Source organism: Lygodium microphyllum, chromosome 18 (genome assembly GCF_053477565.2).
Source record: "Lygodium microphyllum isolate KBCC chromosome 18, Lygodium_microphyllum_v1.1.10, whole genome shotgun sequence".
NCBI classification, from domain to species: domain Eukaryota; kingdom Viridiplantae; phylum Streptophyta; class Polypodiopsida; order Schizaeales; family Lygodiaceae; genus Lygodium; species Lygodium microphyllum.
The window spans coordinates 16,923,228-16,946,760 of record NC_141152.1 but is presented as its reverse complement, the minus strand read 5'-3'; the positions used below and the strand labels follow the sequence as shown (position 1 = coordinate 16,946,760).

The 23,533-nt window shown below is 40.1% G+C and overlaps 1 protein-coding gene across 11 annotated transcripts in view; it reads right to left on the bottom strand.

The window, feature by feature from the left end:
- Positions 1–5,312: 5,312 nt before the first annotated feature.
- The window catches only part of LOC148020630 (metal ion-binding protein), a 186,877-nt gene continuing 168,656 nt past the window's right edge, over positions 5,313–23,533 (bottom strand). For 3 of the 11 annotated variants that reach the window (XM_087698428.1, XM_087698427.1, XM_087698432.1), the window contains 2 exons: positions 8,085–8,207; positions 5,316–6,010 (listed from right to left, as the gene is read on the bottom strand). In XM_087698428.1, the coding sequence (XP_087554554.1) occupies positions 5,860–6,010; positions 8,085–8,207 (274 nt within the window). In that variant the 3' untranslated portion in view covers positions 5,316–5,859. Of the gene's footprint in view, positions 6,011–8,084; positions 8,208–8,269; positions 9,159–9,371; positions 9,467–23,533 lie in introns of those variants that run through there. The other 8 variants (XM_087698430.1, XM_087698429.1, XR_015694573.1 and 5 more) reach the window with 6 other exon arrangements.

Below are 23,533 nucleotides of genomic sequence, written 5' to 3'. Positions count from 1 at the left end.
ATGAAGCTTCGGTCCTCTCTCTCTCGCTCTCTCTCTCTCTCTCTCTCTCTCATCCCTAGCTTATCGTTCTCTTAAAATTTGACTCTTAAATCTTTCGAGTCTCAAGAGTCAAGTCTCTCTTTCTCTCTCTAAGCATTGTAATTTGTGGTTGTAGGTGGGCCCCTCAAATGTAGTGCAAGTTATAACATACAATGCATCCAATTGTTGGTGCATGGGCCATTTGCTTGATGCCAACTTTCCTACAATTATGTAGACTCTATGTGCAAGTTTGTGTTTGGACTTACTTATTGAGGACACTAGAAAGCTCAAGTGGGTGAAGAGGGTGGTGCATAAAGGTACATTAATCGTCACCTTCTTCACAGCAAAGGTAAAGGTGCTTGTGATGTATCATGAGCATAGCACACTTGAATTGAAGAAGCCTCCTGCAACTTGGTTTGCTTACATGTGGTGGTTGTTGGAGCACCTTTATGAGATGCGGTCTAAGACAATGGTGTCCACTATATGGAATGAGTGGGATGAGCATGAGACAAAGGAGCCCAAAGCCATGCAACGCTTGTGCCTCAATGAGCAATTTTGGTAGAAAGTTAGTGCCATGGTTATTCTTGTGACTCCCTTTTACAAGGTCTTGCGTATGAGTAATTGCGAGGGGTCCACCATGGACCTTCTCACTCACTTCTTTGCAATGGCATTGGTGGAGATGCGGGCTTACGCGATGATCACAAAGATACAATGTACATACATTTTAAAGATAGCAAAGAGGAGATGGACATGAATGCATATGTCCATCCATGGTTTTGCAACATTGGTACATTTGACCTACCAAGTCGACGGTAATCATGGATGATCGAGAGCTTCATCTAGACCAACTTGTATATGCAAGTTGGTTCCCATGGATGACAACAATGTAGAGCTAGAGACACTAGGATACTGCACAGATTAGAGAGTACATGTGGCATTTCCTTCTTCCACTTCTTGGGGGAGAGAGTTACATGCGAAGCCTCTATTTGGTGGAAAAATTTTGGATATGCATAAGATATTCTTTAGCCCTTAGCTATGAGAGTCTTCACTTAGGATTGCTCTATGAGTGCACGTTAGAGAAACTAGAGTGCTTATTCCCTCATTCACAAGAAGATTTGTAATTGGCTTAGCACACAACAATTAGAGTGACTAGTCTATTGCTGCACTAACTTACACATGATGAGAGCCATGATGAGCATGGGTAGTCCAAACTAGGTAAACACTTCACCATAAATCATAATTCATAAATTTAAAAGGTTAAGTTTTAATTTGTTGTTTTGAACTATATACTTTACAATCTAGTATTTACCATTTTCTGTACATTGTGCACGTAAATGTTGATATATTCAAGTTGATGGGCAACACTCTTTTGCAAATAGATCAGGAGGTTGATAAGGAGGAGAAAACGATCTTTATGTAGCTCTAAAGAGAGTTTTTAGCAGTAGCAGACACTCGTGACACGTAGTCAACGTGCTCGTGGGTGAGGAGTTCAAGTAGGTGGCAACATGGGCGTGGTCATTCAGTGCCTTTCAACATTGATGAGGGGTGGTTTAAGTGGGTGAGGAGTTCAAGTAGGTGGCTTGCCTACACAACCATTCCCTAGAGAGCCATCATTTGATGATGATAGTAACCTCATAAGTGAGGACAAGTATGAGTGCATGTAACCATCCAATGCCAAGGAGTCATATTCAGACTCTCTTGATGAGCACTCAAATGATTCTGATGATGATAATGATAGTGATGCCTCATCATAGGCCTCTCTCTTTGTATCATTGTATTCGCTCCCAAGTTCTACCTATGATTTATGATCCATGCATGACAGACATTGTTGTATTGCATATTGTGTATGTGATCGCTAGGGCCTAACATATGCCAATTTTGGCTTTTAACCTCATGTATTCATCGTATTTTATAATGGGATTGATATTTTCACTTTAATATATGTTCTATCATTTATAGTTTTTTAAAAAATCAAGTTTTTGTTCCCATATTGATATCATATCGTAACTTATAAAATCTTAAGATACCATTTAGTACCATACCTTTCGTGCCTAACAACTATGGATGAGGCTTCGCTATCCATACTCTGTCTATAGACAATATCTTAGCCAAAGTTGTCTCTCATCATCCTCTATCATTAGTCACATGCTACCTAGCCTTCAATTGATGTTTTTGATTATTTTGAGCCATTGTTTCAATGTTGTCCAACCTAATCCATGCTATCTATGTCAATAGCAACTGTCGCCTCTACTGTTTGCCAACCAGAAACCTTGCATTTACAACCATATGGTGATGTGCTAGGCACGTTTTGTGCAATGCAACTATCACCTACGGTTGGTGCTTCCTCCCAATGCTATATTTTGGTCTCCCATATGCCCCTCAGTTATCACTATATTGTTTGAAGATTTTTCTACTGCTATGCACCACTTCGTTGTGTTAGCTTTTCACTCATTTTTTTGCTTGTGTAACATTGACCTAGCTCTACTCTGTTATGTTTGCTAGCCAAGCACCTTTTGAGGTTACCTTGCTGCATTTCATGAACTAGTTGAGTATAACACACTCTCTAGCTCATTATCTCTACCCTAGTACTTGAGACACAAAAGTTCAAGATTTAGTACTCATTCTTGCATATTATATTTGTTGCATTTAGCATTGTGTTCTATTCAGATACATTCATTTCATTATTCAATGTGTTCATCGTCTCCAAGTTACCTTAACCGTAATCGAGTTTCATCATTACTTTGTGCTTTGTCGTACAATTGTATTTGAGTTTCTATGTTAGAGCATTTCCTTACACTTGTAGCTAGCATTGGCTTTATCTAGACAGTTAGCAAGAGAGACATTATTAGTATGCTCAAATGGGTATACGTAGATGAGCTTGCATGGTTTTCAAGTTGACGAATTACCTTTCCCTCATTACAACCTGGATTTGTCCTATACTCGAGCTTAGCCAATCAAAGCGGAACCATGTGATCAGATCAAACGTACAAAGACGATATACAAAGAGAACTTGGTTCAAACCCATTTCCCCACATGGCATGAGAATGTCACACAACCAAAGTAATTTCCTTCAACTCTCTCAAGATGGTTTCATCACTTGACTAGTTAGTTACATGGAATACGTACAACTATTGAGTAGATCTATACCTCAAGACATTATCAAGATTGAAAAAAGTAGGTGGGAGGGCATGGAGGCACAAGACTGCATGTGTCAACTTTGTGGGACAAAGCCAAAAATAAAGGAGCCCTATATGTGTCGATATATAGAATATGATGATATTTGAAGTAGATACCAGTGTTGGCTCAACAAGGTTTTGACCCTTTGTGTGACAAATGATGTAGTTTGAGGATCATAAGTGTTTGGGATTTTTTCTTTTGGAGCTTTAGAGGTGCAAAGTGGCTACACTTTAAAACAGGAGACCCCTATAGCTAGATCTGCCTAAACAGTGGTTTGTTAATGACATTTAGACTACCACACATTGAAGAATTGAGCACGGGATCAACCACCACTGCTAATGTCTCAACCAACAGTGCTAGATCATAGAGGAGCTTCACCTTCAAGGTGTATCTCCTCAAAGAGCACTAACACTCAGTTGAGCAAGACATCCACATCAACTAGAGAACAAACCCAAACACCCTTATCATAGATATATTAGAGCTAGCATTGAGTGCCAGAAGACAAATACCAAGATACCTTAGCCACACAAAGCTACATTTCTACATAAGGAAGATACCTCACTTACGATAAGAATATTTCTAGCTTTTTCTACTTTTCAATAGTATTATTTACATCTGTACCATAGGCATATTCTTATGTAAAATATCACCTAACATTCAGTGACATATGCATGCCTTTTAGATTTTTAGATAAGACACTTTACCATATGTATTGGTATGGTCTCATAGGCCACATTGGCCTTTAGAGATAAACGTACTCTATGTGTGTGTGTGTGTGTGTGTATGTGTGTGCGTGCGCTTGTGTACACGCGCACATACTTTTTCATGTTGTGGAGTTTTACATCAAGTGCTCCCAAGTAATTTTTATAAAAAAAGGCAAGTAAAATTTGACCAAATGATAAAGATTGTAACCCAACATTAAATCCAACATGATTGTCCTCAAATCTTGCTAACGGAGGGCTTCTATTTTTTATACCATGGTTTGTTTGTCTCTAAATAAAGCATACGTAAGTGCTAGGAGAATGCAATGAGCTACCATCATATATTGAGTCCTACTTTGGGCACCCAATATTTTTTCTCAACATTCACAAGGTTGGGAGCTTAGGTTCATGAAAGCTCTCTGACATGTAGGTGGAAATTATGGGGATAGATGGTGGGGAATCCCTTTGACAAAAGCACATAGAAGTTCAAAATGTGTGCATATAAGCGTTCTGTATTTTGGAACATAAGGCACTCATTTGAAGCAACTACCATTTTGATTTTAGATAATGATGCTCCAAGGTGCATGAACTCTATAATATTTCATTTTTTGTATTTTGTATGATATTGTGGGGAGCGAGGGAGGGAGTGAGACGTGTAGAGGTGTAGTGTTTTTTCTTTTAATTTTGTTGTTTTGTACTTTTCCACACCCCAATCGAGTACTCTAACTAGAACCATAGGTGAAAGGTCTCATGGCATTCTCACAAGAGACCGTTCTCATGGATACCCAAGTGGGTTGAGGGGAAGCCTCGTGAAAGAAAGTGAAGGGTACGGCAACCTTGCCCAGCCAAGTGAAAGGGGGACAATCGACTGCTGGCCAAGTGTCAATATATCATGGACAGGCAACCGCACCGCACCTTCTATCATGATACTCGGTAACAATCGGGTTGGCGTTATTAATAAAATGTGAAATTATGAACTGCGGTAAAGGTAAGGCAATGTCCAGAGTCCGTGAGAGAGGTGGAGAGTGCACTTGTCCCATTGAACCTCTTGGTCCTTTAATAACTTTCATGACGACGACGCCTTTACGAACAGTGCGCGGCGCGCGGCTTGTGCTGTCGACAGTGTCTTTACCCAGTTGTTGCCACGTCGGCCGGCTATCTATAGTTTGCCCCAGAGATTTCAAATGAGCAACGCAACAAGCAGCACCGCAATCTTGGATGTGGCTACCAAGAAGCAGAGGCGATTCCAATTTCCGATAGTGGGCGCTGGGCTCGTGTGTGTGTGTGTATATATATATATATATAGATATAGATAAGTCAAAAACGATTTCCATGCTCGTTGCACAATGTAGATGACCTCGCAGGTAGAAAAATAGTAGAATAAAAGCTTTTTCGACATTCAGCATACTACGAATTAGGTTGATGCGTGTTATTTCTAATCACGCGAGGCTTTTAACATTTAGCATGATTTCATTGATCATCTCGTCAGCGCAAATTGTTTTTGGCCTGCCATTGCAACTGCAACAGGCCTTATAGAGAGACTATGCTCATTATTCATGATCTTGTTCTTGGAAGTAGGAAAGCATGTTCTCTCTCTCTCTCTCTCTTTCTCTCTCTCTCTGTGCACGATTTTTAATCTTATCCAAACTATTGCAGCCGTAATGCTACTTCCCTTCCCTCATCTGATAGAGGGGAGGCTAACAAACCATATTTACAAATCTGGAATCCGCATATGCTTCAGGGCAGTCAAAATTGCTTGGCAACATAAGAAATGTCCAAACGATCATTATGATAGATTTTACGTAAGTAAGATGAGAGCCCAGCTACTGAGCATTCAGCTCAACACTATACATATTGGGCTTTTGGCATCTTACATGGCCTCAAAACATACTGAACTACATATCTAAAAATCTTGTAAGGCAAAGAGGAAGAGCAGCCAGTGTACAAACTGATTGTGCTCGCTTCATTCCAGCTTCAAGTTACTGCAAAGATGGGCCAGCTCAGGCCTTGCTTTCATCCAGTCACTGAATAACCTCTCCCCAGCATTTGTGCTGGCGTGTAGGGCAACACAACTGTAAAGATATGATCTGAATGCAATTAAAAAAAAGTATCTCCTGCAAAAACATCAAGCCTGTCGTTAAAGTGATTGTAAACGCCCTTGTTACAATTATCATTTCAAACAAATTGTTGGAATCTCTACGTCATCTATCAACAGGTAAACTTGTACAAGCTCGAAGCTGATAAACGTGCAGAGTGTAACAGGATCACTAACATGGGAAAGGTACCAAAGAACCTCATCTTTGGTAGGTTGGTCTGGTAGCATCCAACAATTTAGGAGAACGGGCTCCTAAATGTTGAGCTGATCATGCCAGTTCATTTAGGTTTTGTAAGCCTCTTCTCTATATGTCCTAGGAGTGACATCAAAAAGGTGCCAACCAATCTCATCCTTTATATGTCACTGGTACAATCCGTCCCAGCAGGGGACAGCGTGCAAGTATTCCATCACATCATGCTAACTCATCCAAAGTCTATAAGATTCTTAAATATCAAGAGCTCCAGCAACCAGAAGCCAACCCCAAGGAAATTAGTTGACCTTAAGCTAAATGTGTGCATTTACCAAACTAAAAACTCCAATCTTAAGTTTCTCATTCCTCCCTTCCACGTTTCTCCAAGAAATATACAAGTTAACATAAAGACATACTTTTAATAGCCTCATGTCCTCTTTAAGCCCATATTTGCGGATGTAGCTTGTTGAATATTAACAAAAATGGACATATTTCTATACATGCTTGCAACTCATATCCTACTACCTAGGCAGCTTCAGCATCTCTTATATGGCTAAAATGACAGTACAAGGGCATGACCTAGTGTCAAAAGACAGCAATATCAAGCACTTTCACTGGCGAAGTACTTCGGACTACATTCCAAAATTGCCATACCTTTCACATCCAAGGTCCCAATACAATTGTTCAGACAGCTAAATTGAAGGGAAAAAGCAAATTGAGCTTCTGTATCATATTTTAGTTGAATTATGATACACCATGTGGAAATTAGAAAATAAGAATTTCTCATATAATGTGATTTCAAAAGGTATCATTCATACTTTTTGTTGGTTAAAAGTACCGACTTATTGCTTCAAATTTTGAGATTCGTGTCATGTGTTTCTTTTAGCTCCCTACCTCTCTTGAGGAGAATATAATTAAGAAGTCCGTTATGTATGCATAACTGTCAATAAGTATACCCAAATCTATAGAGGATGTTATTCTTATCATTTACATCTATCTTATCAAGTTTTGTTTACCTCACTTTTTTTGCAAATCATTAAAATAAATGGAATCATTTTTTGTCACAGCTTATGCACTCCATGGGTTTGAAACTTCAAACCTCTAGTATTATTACTAGTACGTTGCTGGCAATAGAGTGGGTCACATCATGCTCAATGGAAAGGTTACTGAACCCATTACATGGACTCCTTGAGGTTGGAATGTCCATTGAGTCCTGTTGTTATTGCTCATCCTATACTTTTCTTTAGGATAAAATGCAAAAAGATGGATGGCCAGACTCTGGGATAGGAAGTTTCTATTACTGCACAGCTGGTAAGACAAGCTTTGGCCGATGAAGCCCTAACATTCTTACAAGGTAAGAAGGAAAATGTGGGCAGAGCATAAGTTTCTTGACATTTGTTTTGTTTTGAACTCTGGCCTGCACATTAAAAATCTAAACATAACGGGTAAGGATCACATGGTTGCACATAACATGGCATAGCATGGCTCACGTGGACCATATACATGGAGACTTAGCAAGCACTAGGCCTCACATCATGAGTGGCCCTAGCCACTAACTATGAGTCAGGTACCGGAGTCCCTCAGTAGGATTAGCCTCTGTCTAGTATGACCATGGCAAGCGATTGACAGCATAGGTTAGCATAGGATCCAAGCTTGGCATGCTTCGGTATAAAGGAGGTGGCAAGGTGCAGAACTCGTTGATCTTGCTTACAATCAGTTGCCACATAGATAGTACAGAGTCAATGACAAGGCCTTTGAACAATCAAGAAAGTGACAAAGCCAGCAGCTTGTACATGTTTTCATGAATGAAGTTTGTATGGTATATAATTTGACCCACGACAGACGAAAGAGTGAGTTTTGATTAGACAATAATGTTACTAATTTGCAAGAAGTGGCTGAATACCTCAGAGCTTTTATTCCCATATCTAAAAGGAAGTTTCTCAAATCTTCATTGCTCACATCACAGCATTTAAGCTGCTGCCTGTAGAAGTATATGTCTTTGCAAAGATTTCCAGCTCCTTGACACCTATAAAAATGAAACAAAAATAACAGAAGTAACTCATGTAGAGTTCATAATCTGAAGAGTAAAGGACTTGAAGAAAGCATACTCAACTTCGTTTAAATGTTCACTGAAACAAGCTATAATCTTCTAGATAAAGGTATCACTGAAACAAGCTAGAATCTCATAGGTAAGGTATATAGATTCTAGTTGTACGCTATCAAAAATGAAATATGCATGAGAATTTTAGTTAGACAGCCTTATGAATGACAATGGCACTTACAGAGCCTAAAATTCCAAATAAAGCTGTAGAACTTCTTTCCCAATTCAGAAAGGCCAATGATTACCTATTACAATTTCGAAAAACAGCAAAAATACATTGCGGACATTCGAGGTCTTCACCAGTAAAACATGCTCAATTCATTTCCATGCCCATCAGTACATGAGCAATTTCTTGATATAACTAGCTACATGTACATAGATAGGGTGCAGAACAGAACACCTTGGTTCAAGCCTGTGTGGAGCGATCTCAGGACCAGCTGCTTGATACAACTAGTGTGTGCACTATATTTGCAACCCTGTAGCCTTAAGTTCTAGTACACAAGCAAAGCATTTAATTGATTTTAAACTGTTTAGCTTATGCTGCCTCAGCTTCTCCTCACGCCCTTGGGTAAGCGCAATAAAAGGTTTTCTTAACATCATGCCACCTGCTCTGCGACATTGAACCCACAATGCTCCAAGATTCACCAAAAGGTTTTCTTAACATCGTGCCACTTGCTCTGTGACATTGAACCCACAATGCTCCAAGATTCACCAAATTATGAAAATTGACTCTCATCCAAGTGACTTCCTTGAGTTCTACTGAGAACTCGCCTTCACCCAAGGGCATTCAAATTCCTCAGTTGACCTGACCAGATGATCAGAAACTTATATGCCCATCTATCCATACAACCCTAGCAAATGGCCACATGAAGGTCCCTGTAAACACATCAAATGGCCTCTAGTATCACCAACCTGTAGACTCTCAATGCATTCAAAAATCCTGGTCTATTGCTATACTGCAATGGTACGACAATGCATTTCTCATTCCAGAATGAATAACCTGATTCAGTTAACACTTCCCTTTGATTGAAAGAGTTCAAGCACCAATATCTGATCTCCCACAAATCAGCATTATTTCCTACAAAGTACCTCTTTTGTCTCATTTTGAGGCAGGTAGGAATGTCCTTTTCATAGAGGTCCATGATAAAGTAGCTTCTCCTCTGCTCCTTCCCTACAGAAATACCCTGAATATCCTCTCAAAAGAGGGATATTCCACAAATGTTCAAACACAATTAAGCATTCCAGCAGGATTACATAGGAACAATGATGTATTTTCAAAAACCTTAAGACCCAACTCTTGTAGGACTATCCAAAACTCATGCTTGCCAATTTAAACCATATGTAGACAGTCAAGCTGAGAAGTCCATAGAATCTCTTGACTCTCTCGTGTTCATTTGCAAGGATGCTTCTTTGCAATTAAAGGAACACAATTTTGATGGCCACCACAAGAGAGGGTGTGCAAAATCAACCTTGCCATGATCAAAGTGGTAATGGCCTAACAACACAGGACAAAAATAAGTTGATGTCAACTGCTTTGGAAAGCCTTCAGGATGGTACTAGTTGGTCACAGAACCAATTCATTGCTGCAACATACTGATCTACTAGGCACTGAATATCAATTCAGCATTGACCCACACTGAGGCCTGATAGTCATGATATGTGAACTCATTCTAGTTATTTATTCTGTTCTGCCACCATCTCTACAGCACTTACTGGATTTACACATGTAGTTTCCTCCAAACAAAATGTACCACTCACTTCTTTTCTGAATAATTTACATCCTTAGCATTTACATCAAATTTCTGTCACAAACTCCATCAATGCCAAGACCAAAATGCATCATCAAGTCAACATGCAAAATCCATGTGCACAAATTAAAAGATGCAAAAAGAAACAGAGCTAGCAGCAAGAAAATGTACTGCTGGAGGAACTAGCTCACTTCTTGAGGCAGTCTTACATAGATTAGCCATGACAGCCTTTCCTTAGTAACAATGTATATTGAGACCACCAAGGATGATGAGTGTGACACCATGCAAGCATGATTACACACACTACAACTTTTGACTCACATTAGAGAAAAGAAGCAAGCCCACTATGTAAGGAATGAGGAGCTATACTAGCTTTTTCCAAGCCAAGACTGAGGAAGCTCCAAGAAGATTCCAAGAAAATCATCATGTCTCCCCACTACCCTGTCAAATGTCTTGTACACCTATCCCCACTCCATCCTCCTTCAAATGAAGGAAGTGTACAAACAAAAAAACTCAATGTACACTCAAAAGGACGGAGTAAGATTATAATGAAAATATGGACACAATTGAGGTCCAATGAGTTGATACTTAAGGAAGAAAGGGGCCAACAATAACTTAGCCAAAGCAGAAGCATAGGCTCAGCAGGAGAAGCCCACATAGGATTTTGTGGCTCAAGGTCCAAGGCAAGCTGCAAGAGATGCACTTGACTGCAACAGTAGCATGCCTTGTGCAACAGAAAACATAGCAGTCTGGAGCAATCTAGCAGGTTAAATCAGCTGCATTTTTAAGGCCGGTTAAGTCTGACCGGCAGCAATGATGGCATAGCTGTAGCATGAGCAGTCTGATGTAATGTAGAGCAGTCCATCAGCAACACAACTCCTAGTAAGGGAAGCAGTTGGGAAGCCTGATACATTTTTGGGGAAACAGCAGCAGGCACAATTACTTGGACAGCCATAACTCTAGTGCAGATTGTGGGAGCATGATAGCAGTCATGGGCAGCAGCAGTGGTGAAGGCTGAAGGATGGCAAAGAGGGCTGAGTGATGGTGACAGAAAGAATGGCAATATAAGTTGATAGATACGAGATGAAGTGGTTTGTCCCTTAGTCACACTTTTATGGAACTTTTGAAACAATTCTGCTAACATAACTCTTCATTTTCAGTTTAATATGAAGTTAATTGAATTTCCTTTTTGAGATTGTATGAGAGCTGAATAAATCATCCAATACTTGAGAATCAATTTGACCTACTTTTTCATTGCTTCACACCCCTTCTCACACCTTAAAAGAAAGGAACAAGGCTCTTTCCCCTTTGACACTTCTTTGGGTGTGGTTTTAAAGGAATTGCTTGACCACTGTTAAGAGTCTCAAAAACAATGAAAGGTAACACACCACAAGAAAAAACAAATTGTAATTTTCTCATGAAATTGTACAATTGATTAGTTATTATATACATTTTCCTTTGTAATAAAAAGATATCTAGAATAGTGCAATAGAGCTAGCCATTGATGAATGGTTACATGTTATGGTGGATCTACGCAATGGATTAGAAGTTAAGAACAAAGATAACACATACTTCCACCTAGAGTCCCCCAAAATAGACCATAACAATCAACAAAATGCTATGATGATAAAAGGTTTGTGCAATGTGCATGTGTAGGTTATGAGGTTGAATGTTCACATATCTTCATATAGAAATCTCACATTAAGATCCTAGAATAGTTTTGCAATGTATTTTTAAAGAGCTTCCATATGATGCCCACATGGGGTCCTCCACCTTTTAGGATATCCCTAGATTTCAAGAGCCTCAAATTGGCTTGGAAATGCTAATCCTAAAAAATAGGGATAATGTTCTAAGTCTGTGCACTAACAATTCTTATTCAATTTAGTTGTTTCTATTCTTGAAAATTTTCAACCAAAGAAGGAAAGCCATAAAGAAGAGACAAGTGTGGGGTATTAGGACACTTATACTTCAAGCTCTCTAATGTACCTCCACTTATCTCACTTCATGAGATGTGACTCCACAATTGCCTAGTGGTTCGCACTTTTGCAATTAAGTCTTTTCTTTCCTCCAAACATAGCTTCTCTTTCTTTCATTTTTCCATGAAGTTTTACTACTTTGTTGTACAGCAGTTGAAGTCAGCTTGACAAGTGATGGTCATTTTGGGCTTCAAGATTGCGGGGATGTTAGTCTTTTCCATCCTATATTCCATTCCATGCAGCTATATAGACACAAGTGACATCAATTCCTCCCATCCCCTGTCCTTGTCATATTTTGTGTCACTTGTGACTATGCTTGTCTCACTCCATGAGATATGGCTAGACATGTGACTTGTGCTACTGTGCTTCCAAGTTCCCCCTTTGCACTACACTCATGCTTTCTCATAAAAAGAGTTCTCTTTCTCTCATTTCCATATAGTCTTCCTAGCTGTCATTTGTTGTTCAGCATCTAAAGACAACCCTAAAGTTCCTCATAGCCTTCTCCACTGTCATCCTTCATTTTGTCATCATTGAGTACTACTTTTTAAAATAGCTGACCTATTTCTTCTAAACAAGGAGCCTTAGAAAAAGCTTCTAATAGGGAAATAGTGTCACAAGGACATGCCTTTTTAAAGCTTAGGTTTGGCATTATTAAGTTGTGCACATGTGAAGTGCATAGTTGTCCGGTATGATATGATACGGTACGATAAAATATGGTACTAAATGGTACCTTAAGATTTTATAAGGTACAGTACGATATTAGTACGAAAAAAAAAAAACTTGATTATTTTGGACTAAAGATAATAGAATAGATTTTTAAAGTCTAAATAGCAATACTATTAGAGTATACAAGATGAATATTTAAGGGTAACATGTCAAAACTTCATGCTACATGCACTACTATTACCTACAAGTTACAAGTACATAGATGGGAGTGGATACATCATACATGAAGGATCATACAAATAAGAATAGGCTTGAAAGAGAGAAGGTTGAGAAAGAGAGAGGCTAGAAAGAGGAGAGGCTTGAGAGAGCTGGAGAGGCCTTAGAGAAAAAGAGGGTGTCAGAGGCTAGAGAGAGAGAGAGAGAAAGAAGAAAAAAAAGAAAGGAGAAAGAAAGAAGAAAGTTGTATATAGCCTTGGGGATGAGTGGCCAAAAAGTGCTAGTTTTTTCATATTGAATCATACGAATATGTATGGTACGGTACCATACGGATTATACCCTATGAATCAGTTTTTACTACGTACAGAGACAACCGTGGTGAAGTGCAACTATCACAATGACAGCCGAAGTACCCTAAGTATGCAATGGGTGGCATTGGTAGAAGTTGTGTGAAGTTATCTTGGACAAGGACTTGTAGATGGTTTGCGTCAATTTGGATCTAGGCCATTAATTGGGCCATAAAAATGTCTACAAGTGACATTGGGACCAGCCATTAATTAATTAATTAATGCTAATCCTAGGCTAGTTAATATTTGGAACAACTTTGAGGGTTAGCACATTTAATGTGAGTAGGCATGAAGGGAGGAACAAATGAATAATTCATTAAATTTTTGAAATTAAATTCTGAAAATGAATTGACTATTGCTTGAAATTGCATTTAGAAGGTTGCCAAGTGGCCAACTTTCCCATCCACACTGAGGGAAGGCTGATTGGGGCTGGTTTTAGAAAGTCTCCCACAGTAGGCAACAGCTCCTAGGGGGTGGCCAGCAGCAAGCGTTTGTCTTTTGGATCACGCAACACCATTTCTGGAGGTGCCATGCAGTTGGTAACAGCAATAATTGCTGTCCCACGGCAAGTGACAACAGATCTGCCCCAGTTTCAGCAATAGATTCGAAGATTTTCTCTCCCCTCAACTTCCTCTCGCTCAGCAATTTTCATCCATTTCTAGCTTCAGTGGTGCACAATCAAAGAAATTGCTGCTGAAATCCTCATTTATAGTAGTAATTAGGGTTTCTCAGTCATCTTGGGATCCATGCCCATTTATTGAAGTCACCATGCCTGATGTAGCAGCAGAGGACAAAGAATTTGCAGCTTATCTGAGAGGTGATCCGATTCTCCATTTATAGTGGTCTCCGTGCAAGAGATCGAAGATCCAATTGTGCCCAAATTAAAGCTCAATCAAGGGAAAAATTAAATCCAAGAGTTGCTGGCCATTTATGACAGCCATTGTAATGAAGATTGAAGGAGATTAGTGACTAGTCCATATCTCAATGTGCTCAGACCTTTGGCAATAAAATAAAAGAAATACTGCAAGAGGCGCCAATTGTTGGGGCCAATCGGGTGTAGGTGTCCAAGATTAATCGGCAAAGTGTGTAATTTCAGATTTGTGAATTAAATGCTTGCTGTAATTCAGGATAATTCGGGTCATCTACCACTCTTGCCAAGAAGGAAGGCTGGTTTCAACAATCTCCATGGTAGCATCAAATTGTGCCTGAAACTCAGCCATAAGAGAGGAAGAAGCAACATCTTCTCCTCCATATTTCTCCAAGAGAGAACATGCATCCACCAAGGGAGTGCCAATAATTTGTGACTCCTACCCAATCAAAACTAGAGAGTCTTTGCATTGTAGATCTTCAACTGAAATACAAGCCTAGCATGTAAACAACAAAGAGACACGTGATGTCTTGCGTAGCAGTGCTGCAAATGAGATGCTTTTGGTGCTTTAAAATAAGGACATGAAAAATCATCTTAAGAGGTAGGAGAGTTCATAGTAGCCTATGGGACTCAAGACCAAGTGGATGAGAGGAGGCAAGATCGAGAGTATACAATAGTGAATAAAGAATATACCCTTCTGATGGGCATGCCTTTCGTTGGGGATAGTTAAGAGGAGTGCAATATATTTTGGGCTTGACCACAAAGTGCCCACCTTCCATAGGAGGAATTCCTAGCATGGTGGCATCTACAAAAATGGATAAATGTGCAGTGATTGGATCTAATTTAGCACTTTTAAGGGTTGTTAAGTAAGTGTAATACGTCAACTTGAAGAGGAATGTGAGCACTGTGAGTGGCCAAATGATAACAAGTGGTCGCTATTGAGCTAAAAATGCATTATATGCTGACTAGCCACATTAAACATCCCCAAATCAAGCTCAATTAATTGAATTACCAAACTTTTATTTTTTCAAAACGCTTTCCTCGAGAGAGTCGATGTCCCATAAGCCAAACCCCTAATTTAGGAGGACCCAACCATCTATAAATAGACAAACTGTCCACCACTCAACCTTAATCTTGTTTTCGAAGCTTGCAGTACCTTCTCAATGTTGTCCACACCCTGTTCTCAAAGGTTATCTCAATTCAAGCTCTGCTTCCCACTACTTTTCCTATCATCAATCGCACTGTCTCCAGCCTTTCTACTATTGTTCGTCACTATTTCCAGCCTTCTAGATTGCTGTCCAGCCAGGCAATTGCTATATGTACCTTGATCAGCTGCCACCTGCTGCTTGTGGACTGCCATCTGCATTTGCAGCCCATAGAACGAACACCAAACCTGTGTTCTGCTATTCCTAGAGCTGCCTAACCTGTCAAGTCATCAACCCTCTGTATTTTCTTGTTTTCCTGCATTGCCAGGCTGCCACATCATCAATACTTGTTGCGTTTTTATAGTATGACACTCTTTTGCTCATACTCTCTACCTTGGTCCTAGAGAGATAGGACTTTAGAGGTCAATTTTCACCTTGCATGGTGTGTTTTCTTCATTGAGCATTGTACTTATTCATTATAATTTTTTTTTCATCTTTTGTGTTCATTGTCTCTATGTTAACCCTAACCCTAATTGTGTTTCTTTATTCTTGGGTGTGTTAGTCATACGATTATGATATATGAGAGCTGTGTAATCATTGAAGAAACCTGGACCCTCAATCGAAAAGCTCTATCTTCAAAAACAGGAACTATAGAGGGAAAATGACATCAAACATTTCCACACTGACTTTGTCTCCAAAGCACCCTTTACCAATAACTAAGCATGATTGGATTTCTCAACCTACCCCGCAAGATTCAGATAAGGGTGGAGATACTTCTAACTACCCTAGAGAAACCATTCATTATCCTATTACAAATAAGGAGCTGCAATTGATCATGACTCACATAGCCAAAAAGATCGAAGAGCTTCACAAAAGACTAGCGTTTCAACATCTACTACTCAATGAAGGTATAACTAATTCTTTCTCATCAAATGTTGTGCATAAATTTGATGGTGTTACGGGGCTGTCAACACCTCCATCAAGGTTGAACCCTACTATTGAAAAAAGAGATCTTGAGTATTTAGACTATTCCATCTACTTCGGTGCAAGGTACACTAGTTTTGATTTTTGTTTCTTCTTCCTCTTTTACTTCTTCTCCTTTGCAACATTTTTGTAAAGATCATGATGAAGCTAGAGTACCATCTGTTGATCATGATAAAAGTCGTCTTGAAGATTCGTTCTTGTATGTTAATACACAAAGAGGTGATTATAAGAAAAAGATTGGTGTTTCTCCTTTTCCTTCTTTGAATTATGATTCTCAAAGTAAAAATGAGTATGGTGTTTTATCTTCTACATCATCATCATCATTTTTAATTTTCACCATTAAATCAACAAAATCAATTTAATGCATCTTTATCTACATCATTTACACTACAATTTCAAAACTCACCCATCTTGCCCAATTCTTCTGCCACATCGCCATTACGTTTCACACCAGTTACATTCCACTTTCAAACATTGCATGTTTTTTCACAAACCACACCAAGGGGTTCTTCAAACATGGGTACAACTTAGGACCTCTATACCGTACTTTCCACATGGTGTTCATCCACCTTGGGGATACTCACAGCATGGGACACCTTGCAATACTTATCTAGGTGTGGACCAGTTGATACCACAGTTTGCCACCATGGCAATTCCCAGTGAACCATCTGGTTATACTGCAGTCTCTACCAAAAATTGCACAAGGTTTGAGAATCATTATGCCTTCTTCATAGGTACCTATGGCCCAAGGTTGCATTGCGTTCACGTACCATACATTTCGCATACTACCGTACCATATATTCGTACCATATGATACTATACAGTTTCAGTGCATTCTAATTGTATTTTTAAAAACTGACCATTTTAAAGAGGCGGTTGCTGTTTTTTTGGGGAAAATTCTATATATATTTTTAATTGTTGTACCTTTAAACTTGTAAGTTGTCTCTTCTTTCAAACATCATCTACCTTTCACACCTCTTCCTCATCTCCTCTCCCTCACCTTAGAGGCAATGCTGCAGCCTGGATTTTCTTCAATCTCCATGTCTTGAGCTAAGCCTCCATTCAAGCATCATCACCCTACTCTCTCTCTTCCTCTCCCTCTCCCTTTCCCTCACCTTCTCGTCCTCTTCTCTCCCTCACCCTATCTCTCCTCTTCCTCTTCCTATCCCTTTCACTCACTTCCTCTTACTCTCCTCTCCCCATCTCTCTTCCTCTTCCTCTCTCGTGCATGTATTTGGACCTTTGGCCTAGCTATATACCTATAAACATAGATGGAAAGACTACATGTCATCATGCTCTCACGGATGATCTACAGAAAACCATCTATACCACATGAGATTATTAGATCCAATTTTGCTGCAACCCCCCCATGATGGTGGAGGCCCTTTTTAAAACCATCAAATTCATACACAAGAGTACACAACATGCATCCACATAGGCTAACTATGAGAGCCTTTGAGGCCTCTCAATAGCTAGCTCAGGTAGGACATGAGACTTCATGGTATACATAGATTCAACAATGGCTCACAAGATATGGAATCGACATGGACCACCTCCCTCTCCTTTCAGTATAATACTGGCTCCCCCTTCATACACCTCCCCCACACTTCAGAGTCTTTGGGTATTGTACCTACATGCATACTCTTGATGATAATATAGGAAAGCTCATTCGATGAGTTGATCTCCTCATTCTTGTTGGCTATTCCTATGAGACAAGCCTATCATTTGTTCGGACAAACAAGGTGATTGTTTGGAGAGAGATCATTTTTTATCAAAGAGAGATTGTGTAATCCATTGCACCTGTTGGGAATAAAGGCCTCATGCCTTTAAATGTGCTCGGGTGTGAATACACCCTTAGCACTTGTACTTACACATATATATCTATCTAAAAACCTAAAGGTAGTCTCTCGTCATTGTACCTACAAATGGACTCACTCTCAACTCTGCTCTATCTCACTCTCTCTGTCTCTCATTAACGACTGCCTCTCTTGATCTCCGTGCCCAACCCGTCACTACAAACTAATATCAGAGCCATCACGTTCCGCACACTTCTCGAGACATCAACCTTGAGCTGGATGAGGAGGCAACTGCCAAGGCGACAATTTTTTCCTTCACGAGGTTTCGCGCGCCAGGCACAAAAGACCAGATTTGTGCAACTGTGGTCCAAAAATTTGGGGCTTTTCCTAGAATTGGGGAATTTGATGCAGGACAAGCAAATCTGCCTCAGAAATTGCAGGAATTTGTGACATTTTGTCCCCGACATTTGGGGCTTTTCATATACATGCACAAATTGGGCTAAAATTTACCCAATTTCTCGATATTGATGCACATTGGACCCCGTGCAATTTGGGGCTTTTGTAGTTTGGGCAAAATCTGTACAACACTTGGCCATTTTATGTACATGCAAGTTGAATTCCACGCAATTTGGACATCAACACTTGGTAAAATTTGGGGGTTTTGCTGAAATTGCTCTATTTTGACAAAATTGGCCTGTTCTATGCATGATAGAGAAAATGCAGATGTGCGGTTGATGCTTTGAGCACAAAAATTTTGGGGCTTTTGACCGTTTGTGTCAAATGTTATGCCCATGGATACATATACAACAGAAATTGCAGCTAAAATCTAGGATTTCTCATGTAATGTAATGCATATGCCCTTGGAACAGCTGTAATCAGTTGTGGAATGTTGTAGCACATGGTTTGGTGCTTCTGAAAATTTAATTATAGATCTGAAATTTGTGCTTCTGCGTGGTCATTTATTGCTGATTGGTACTTGTTTGTACCTTGGTCACTTGAGTGATAGGTTTGGGCCTGCATTTGCTGTTTTTTGGTCACATTTGGGCTGAAAATCATGGCTGGCAGCAATGACAACAGTAATCTGATGCACATAAAGAAGCTTGAAGGCACACATAACTTTGCAGTTTGGCAAAAGCAATGCTACAATATCTTGTTGCAAAAGAAGCAAGCAAAGCCGATCAAAACCAACGGGGCAAAGCCCGCGGACATGGAATCGGACGATTGGGATGAGTTAAATGAGCTTGCACGCTCAACCATAGAGCTATCGATTTTTTATGCCTTGTTGTTCAACATTGAAGGTTTGGATTCTGCATATGCTATATGGACTAGATTAGAAGAACTGTATGCACAAAAGAGTGCTACAAGCAAAGTGTATTGGCTGAAAAAGCTTATGGATTTACGTATGAAAGAGGGTACAGCAATGTCTACTCACTTGAGTGAGTTTAACTCCCTTTTCAGTCAGCTGGTTGCCTTGAAGTCCATGATTAATGAGGAAGTCAAGACTACTTTCTTGCTTTGTACTCTACCAGAGAGTTGGGATACATTCAGGACTGCTATGAGCAATTCTAATGTGATCCTTTTGTATGCTGATATAGAGAGTGCTCTACTTATGGAAGAGATGAATCGGCAGAACAATGCATCCAGTAAGTCTTCTAGTGCTTTGCATACTAGGGGCAGATCACAGCAAAAGAGCAAATATGATAGCAAGGGACGCAATAAATCACGTGGCAAAGATATTGAATGTCATCATTGTGGCAAGAAGGGTCACTTTAAACATGATTGCTACAAATGGAAGAAAGAGAAGAAAAAGGCAAGAAGACAGATGATAGCAAGGAAGAGAAGAAGGACAGTTAGCCTAAGAAGAGCAATGTAAAAATTGAAGAGGTGAATGTAGTCACTCATGACATTGATAGTGGGAGTGATGTACTCTTTGTCTCTTCATACTTTGGGGCACATGCTTTACTTGCAGATACGTAATGACATGCATATCTAGATTCTTGATTCAGGTGCTTCCTTTCATGTCACCCCTCATCGTGAGTGGTTCTCCGCCTATACAGGGGGTCGACATGGTGTTGTCCATCTTGGGGACAACTATGCATGTGACATTTCAAGTATTGGCAGTGTGTAATTATAGTTTCAGCATGGCTCTGTCTTCACACTTTAGCATGTACAACATGTACCTCAGCTCAAAAAGAGCTTGATTAGCACAGGGCAGCTACATGATGATGGTTTTCGTACCACCTTTGGTGATGGAAAATGGAAGATCTGTAAGGGATCTAGGGTTATTACCAGAGGTTGCAGGAGTAATACTTTGTACCCACTTCATGTATCTAGTGTGCGTGACCATGTTGTTGCCGTGGCCAAGTGTTTCTTTGTGCCATGGCCAGTTGAAACACATGAGTCAAACAGGAATGAAAGTGCTTTCTCGTTTGGGTTACTTGCCTTGTCTTTGTATGCTTATTTTGAGCATTGTGATCACTGTATTTATGGCAAGCATGCACAGACGTCTCACAAAAAGTCTCTTTCTTTGAAATCTTCTCCTCTAGAGTTAGTACATTCGGATGCATGTCAAATGCCAGGATTATCTTTAGGGAAAAATAAACATTTTGTCACATTTGTTTCGATGATGTTACACAGAAAGTATCGGTTTACCCTATTCGTAGCAAGGATGAAGCGCTTGACCAATTTAAGAAATTCTTGGCATTGGCTGAAAATTAGACAGATAAGACACTTAAGTGTCTTCGCTCTGATAATGGTGGGGAATATGCGTCCAAGGCCTTTCAGGCATTTTACGACAGCAAAGGGATAAAGAGGGAGCTCATTGCCCCTCATAATCCATCCGAAAATGGAGTTGTAGAGCATATGAATTGGACCATAGAGGATAAGGTCTATACAATGCTGTCTTATGCTGCATTACCCCATGGTTTTTGGGCAAAGGCTGTTATAATAGCCGTTCACTTAATTAATCAGTCACCAAACAGGTCTTTTTTTTTTTTGGGGGGGGGGGGGGCCGGGGGGGAGAGGGGGGAGGGAATTCCCCAAGAAGCGTGGTCGGGCAAGCCACCTTCATATGCTCATCTGAAAGTGTTTGGCTGCGAGGCTTTTGTGCACATTCGTAAAGAAAAACGCAACAAACTTGAGCCAAAGTCCTGTAAATGCATTTTCCTAGGATATGGTGACGAGGGTGAAATGGTTTATAGATTATGGGATTCCGAGAAAAGGAACCCGCCGGTACGGACGCCATTAAGAAGACCGCATGTACAAACAACCCAAAAAGACTGAGGAGGTCCATAGGGTTGTATTCCGGGAAGAAATACCTTTTGGACAACAAAATGTGCCATCTATATGCAGCAATCTAAAGGGTTTGTTGAACAAGGGAAAGAAAAAATGGTATGTAAACTCAAAAGAAGTTTGTATGGGCTGAAACAAGCACCAAGAGAATGATATCATAAGTTTGATACATTCATGCAATCCCAAGGCTTTTATAGAAATCAAGTGGATCACTGCTTGTACACCAAGAAGGCAGCAGATGGCAACCTGATTATCTTGGTTTTGTATGTTAATGACATGCTGATTGCTGGCAGGGATACTTATGCCTTGGATTCATTGAAGCAAAGTCTTCATGGCAGCTTTGGCATGAAGGATCTTGGTGATGCAAATCACATTCTTGGCACGCAAATACTCAAAGACAGATCGAAAGGCTTACTCTATCTATCTCAGTAAGAGTATATCTCCAAAGTTTTGTAACGTTTCAATATGGAGGGGGGGAAAACAATTGGGGTTCCATTGCCTCTATATGTGAAACTTAGTGCAAAGGACAGCCCTACATCTGATGATGAGAAGGCTGAAATGGCCAAGATACCATATGCTTCAACTGTTGGCAGTTTGATGTATGCTATGGTTGCTACACGTCCTGACATTGCCTTTGCAGTGGGAGTGGTTAGCAGACACATGGCAACCAAGCATTGGGATGCAGTGAAAGGTATTATGAGATACCTCAAAGGCACAAAGGAGTTATGTATCTGCTTTGGAAAGCAGAAGGCATCTGTTGTTGGCTTTACGGATGCAGACTATGCTGGTCATGCGGACTGCAAGAAGTCCACTTTTGGGTATGTGTTTACTTTCACACGAGGAGCAATCTCTTGGATCTCCAAGCTACAAAAGTGTGTTGCATTGTCTACTACAGAGGCAGAGTATGTAGCTGCCACTGAGGCATGCAAGGAGGCTTTATGGCTTTCCCATTTGGTGGGAGAGCTTGGCATCTCAGAGTTACCTGTTCTCCATTGTGATAGTCAGAGTGCTATCATGCTAGTACGGAATCCTGTCTTTCATGCAAAGATAAAGCACATACAAGTGAAGTACCATTTCATTAGAGATGTACTTGACAGCAAGAGCATTGAGCTTGTCAAAGTGCATACAAATGATAATCCTACAGAACTTCTCACGAAGGGTCTTCCAGCAGAGCGGTTTGCTCATTGCCGATAGATGATGGGAGTTGGATAGATATATGTGTTTCAACTTTGTACATACCTAGACTTAGCTGATTCTTTTCTCCTCTTCAAGCACATTGCCTTTAGGTGGGAGGTTGTTGGGAAACCTAAAGGTACTCTCTTGTCATTGTACCTACAAACGGGCTTACTCTCGACTTTGCTCTATCTCACTCTCTCTGTCTCTCACTGCACATAACGACTGTTTGTCTTGATCTCCGTGCCCAACCCGTCACTACAGCACCGACCTCGAGTTGATTCCTCTCTCTACTATATCGAAGATTGTGTCATCTGAGCTAGGTTTACTACCTAATAGTGATCCACCTCTAAAGTCTTCAAGACCTAGGTCCCCTCTACAAAATCCATTGCCTCACGAGTATCAATAAACTATGCAAAATTCGGGGATCATTCCACCAAATTCCACTCTAAAGTAACCTAGAAGATCTGTCCAGCTTACACCTAGTGTCTCATATGAGTTTGTCTTCACAGAAAATTATACAATGCGTTCTAAGTCAAAGAGTTGGTCGGAGACTCTAAAGTATCCCCAATGGCTATTATTTGCACATTATCCGCATCTTCTGGATGACTATGATTGTAAAAGGATTCTTAAGCAAGTAAACAATTCCCTTGCAAGGACACTATCCAAGGGGGAATAAGTTGCATATCATTTTGCATGAGCATAATGATTTGCATTGCTTCTCGCACAACTCCATGGATTGGCATCTATTCTTGCAAATATATATATATATATATATATATATATATATGTGTGTGTGTGTGTGTGTGTGTGTGTGTGTGTGTGTGTGTGTGCGTGCGCATTTATCCCTTTTCAGTCTAAGACTCAAGTCCACTATATTTGCAGTAGCTCACATGGCAATATCTTAGGACAATCCCCTTTTGCTTCCACTTATCTTTGTTGCTTCACCACATAACCCCCCCTTGATTTCTTCATCACGGACACCCAACGGTAGTCAAGATAGCTTGTCCATTTTATGATGTGTAACATGTCAGGTTTGAC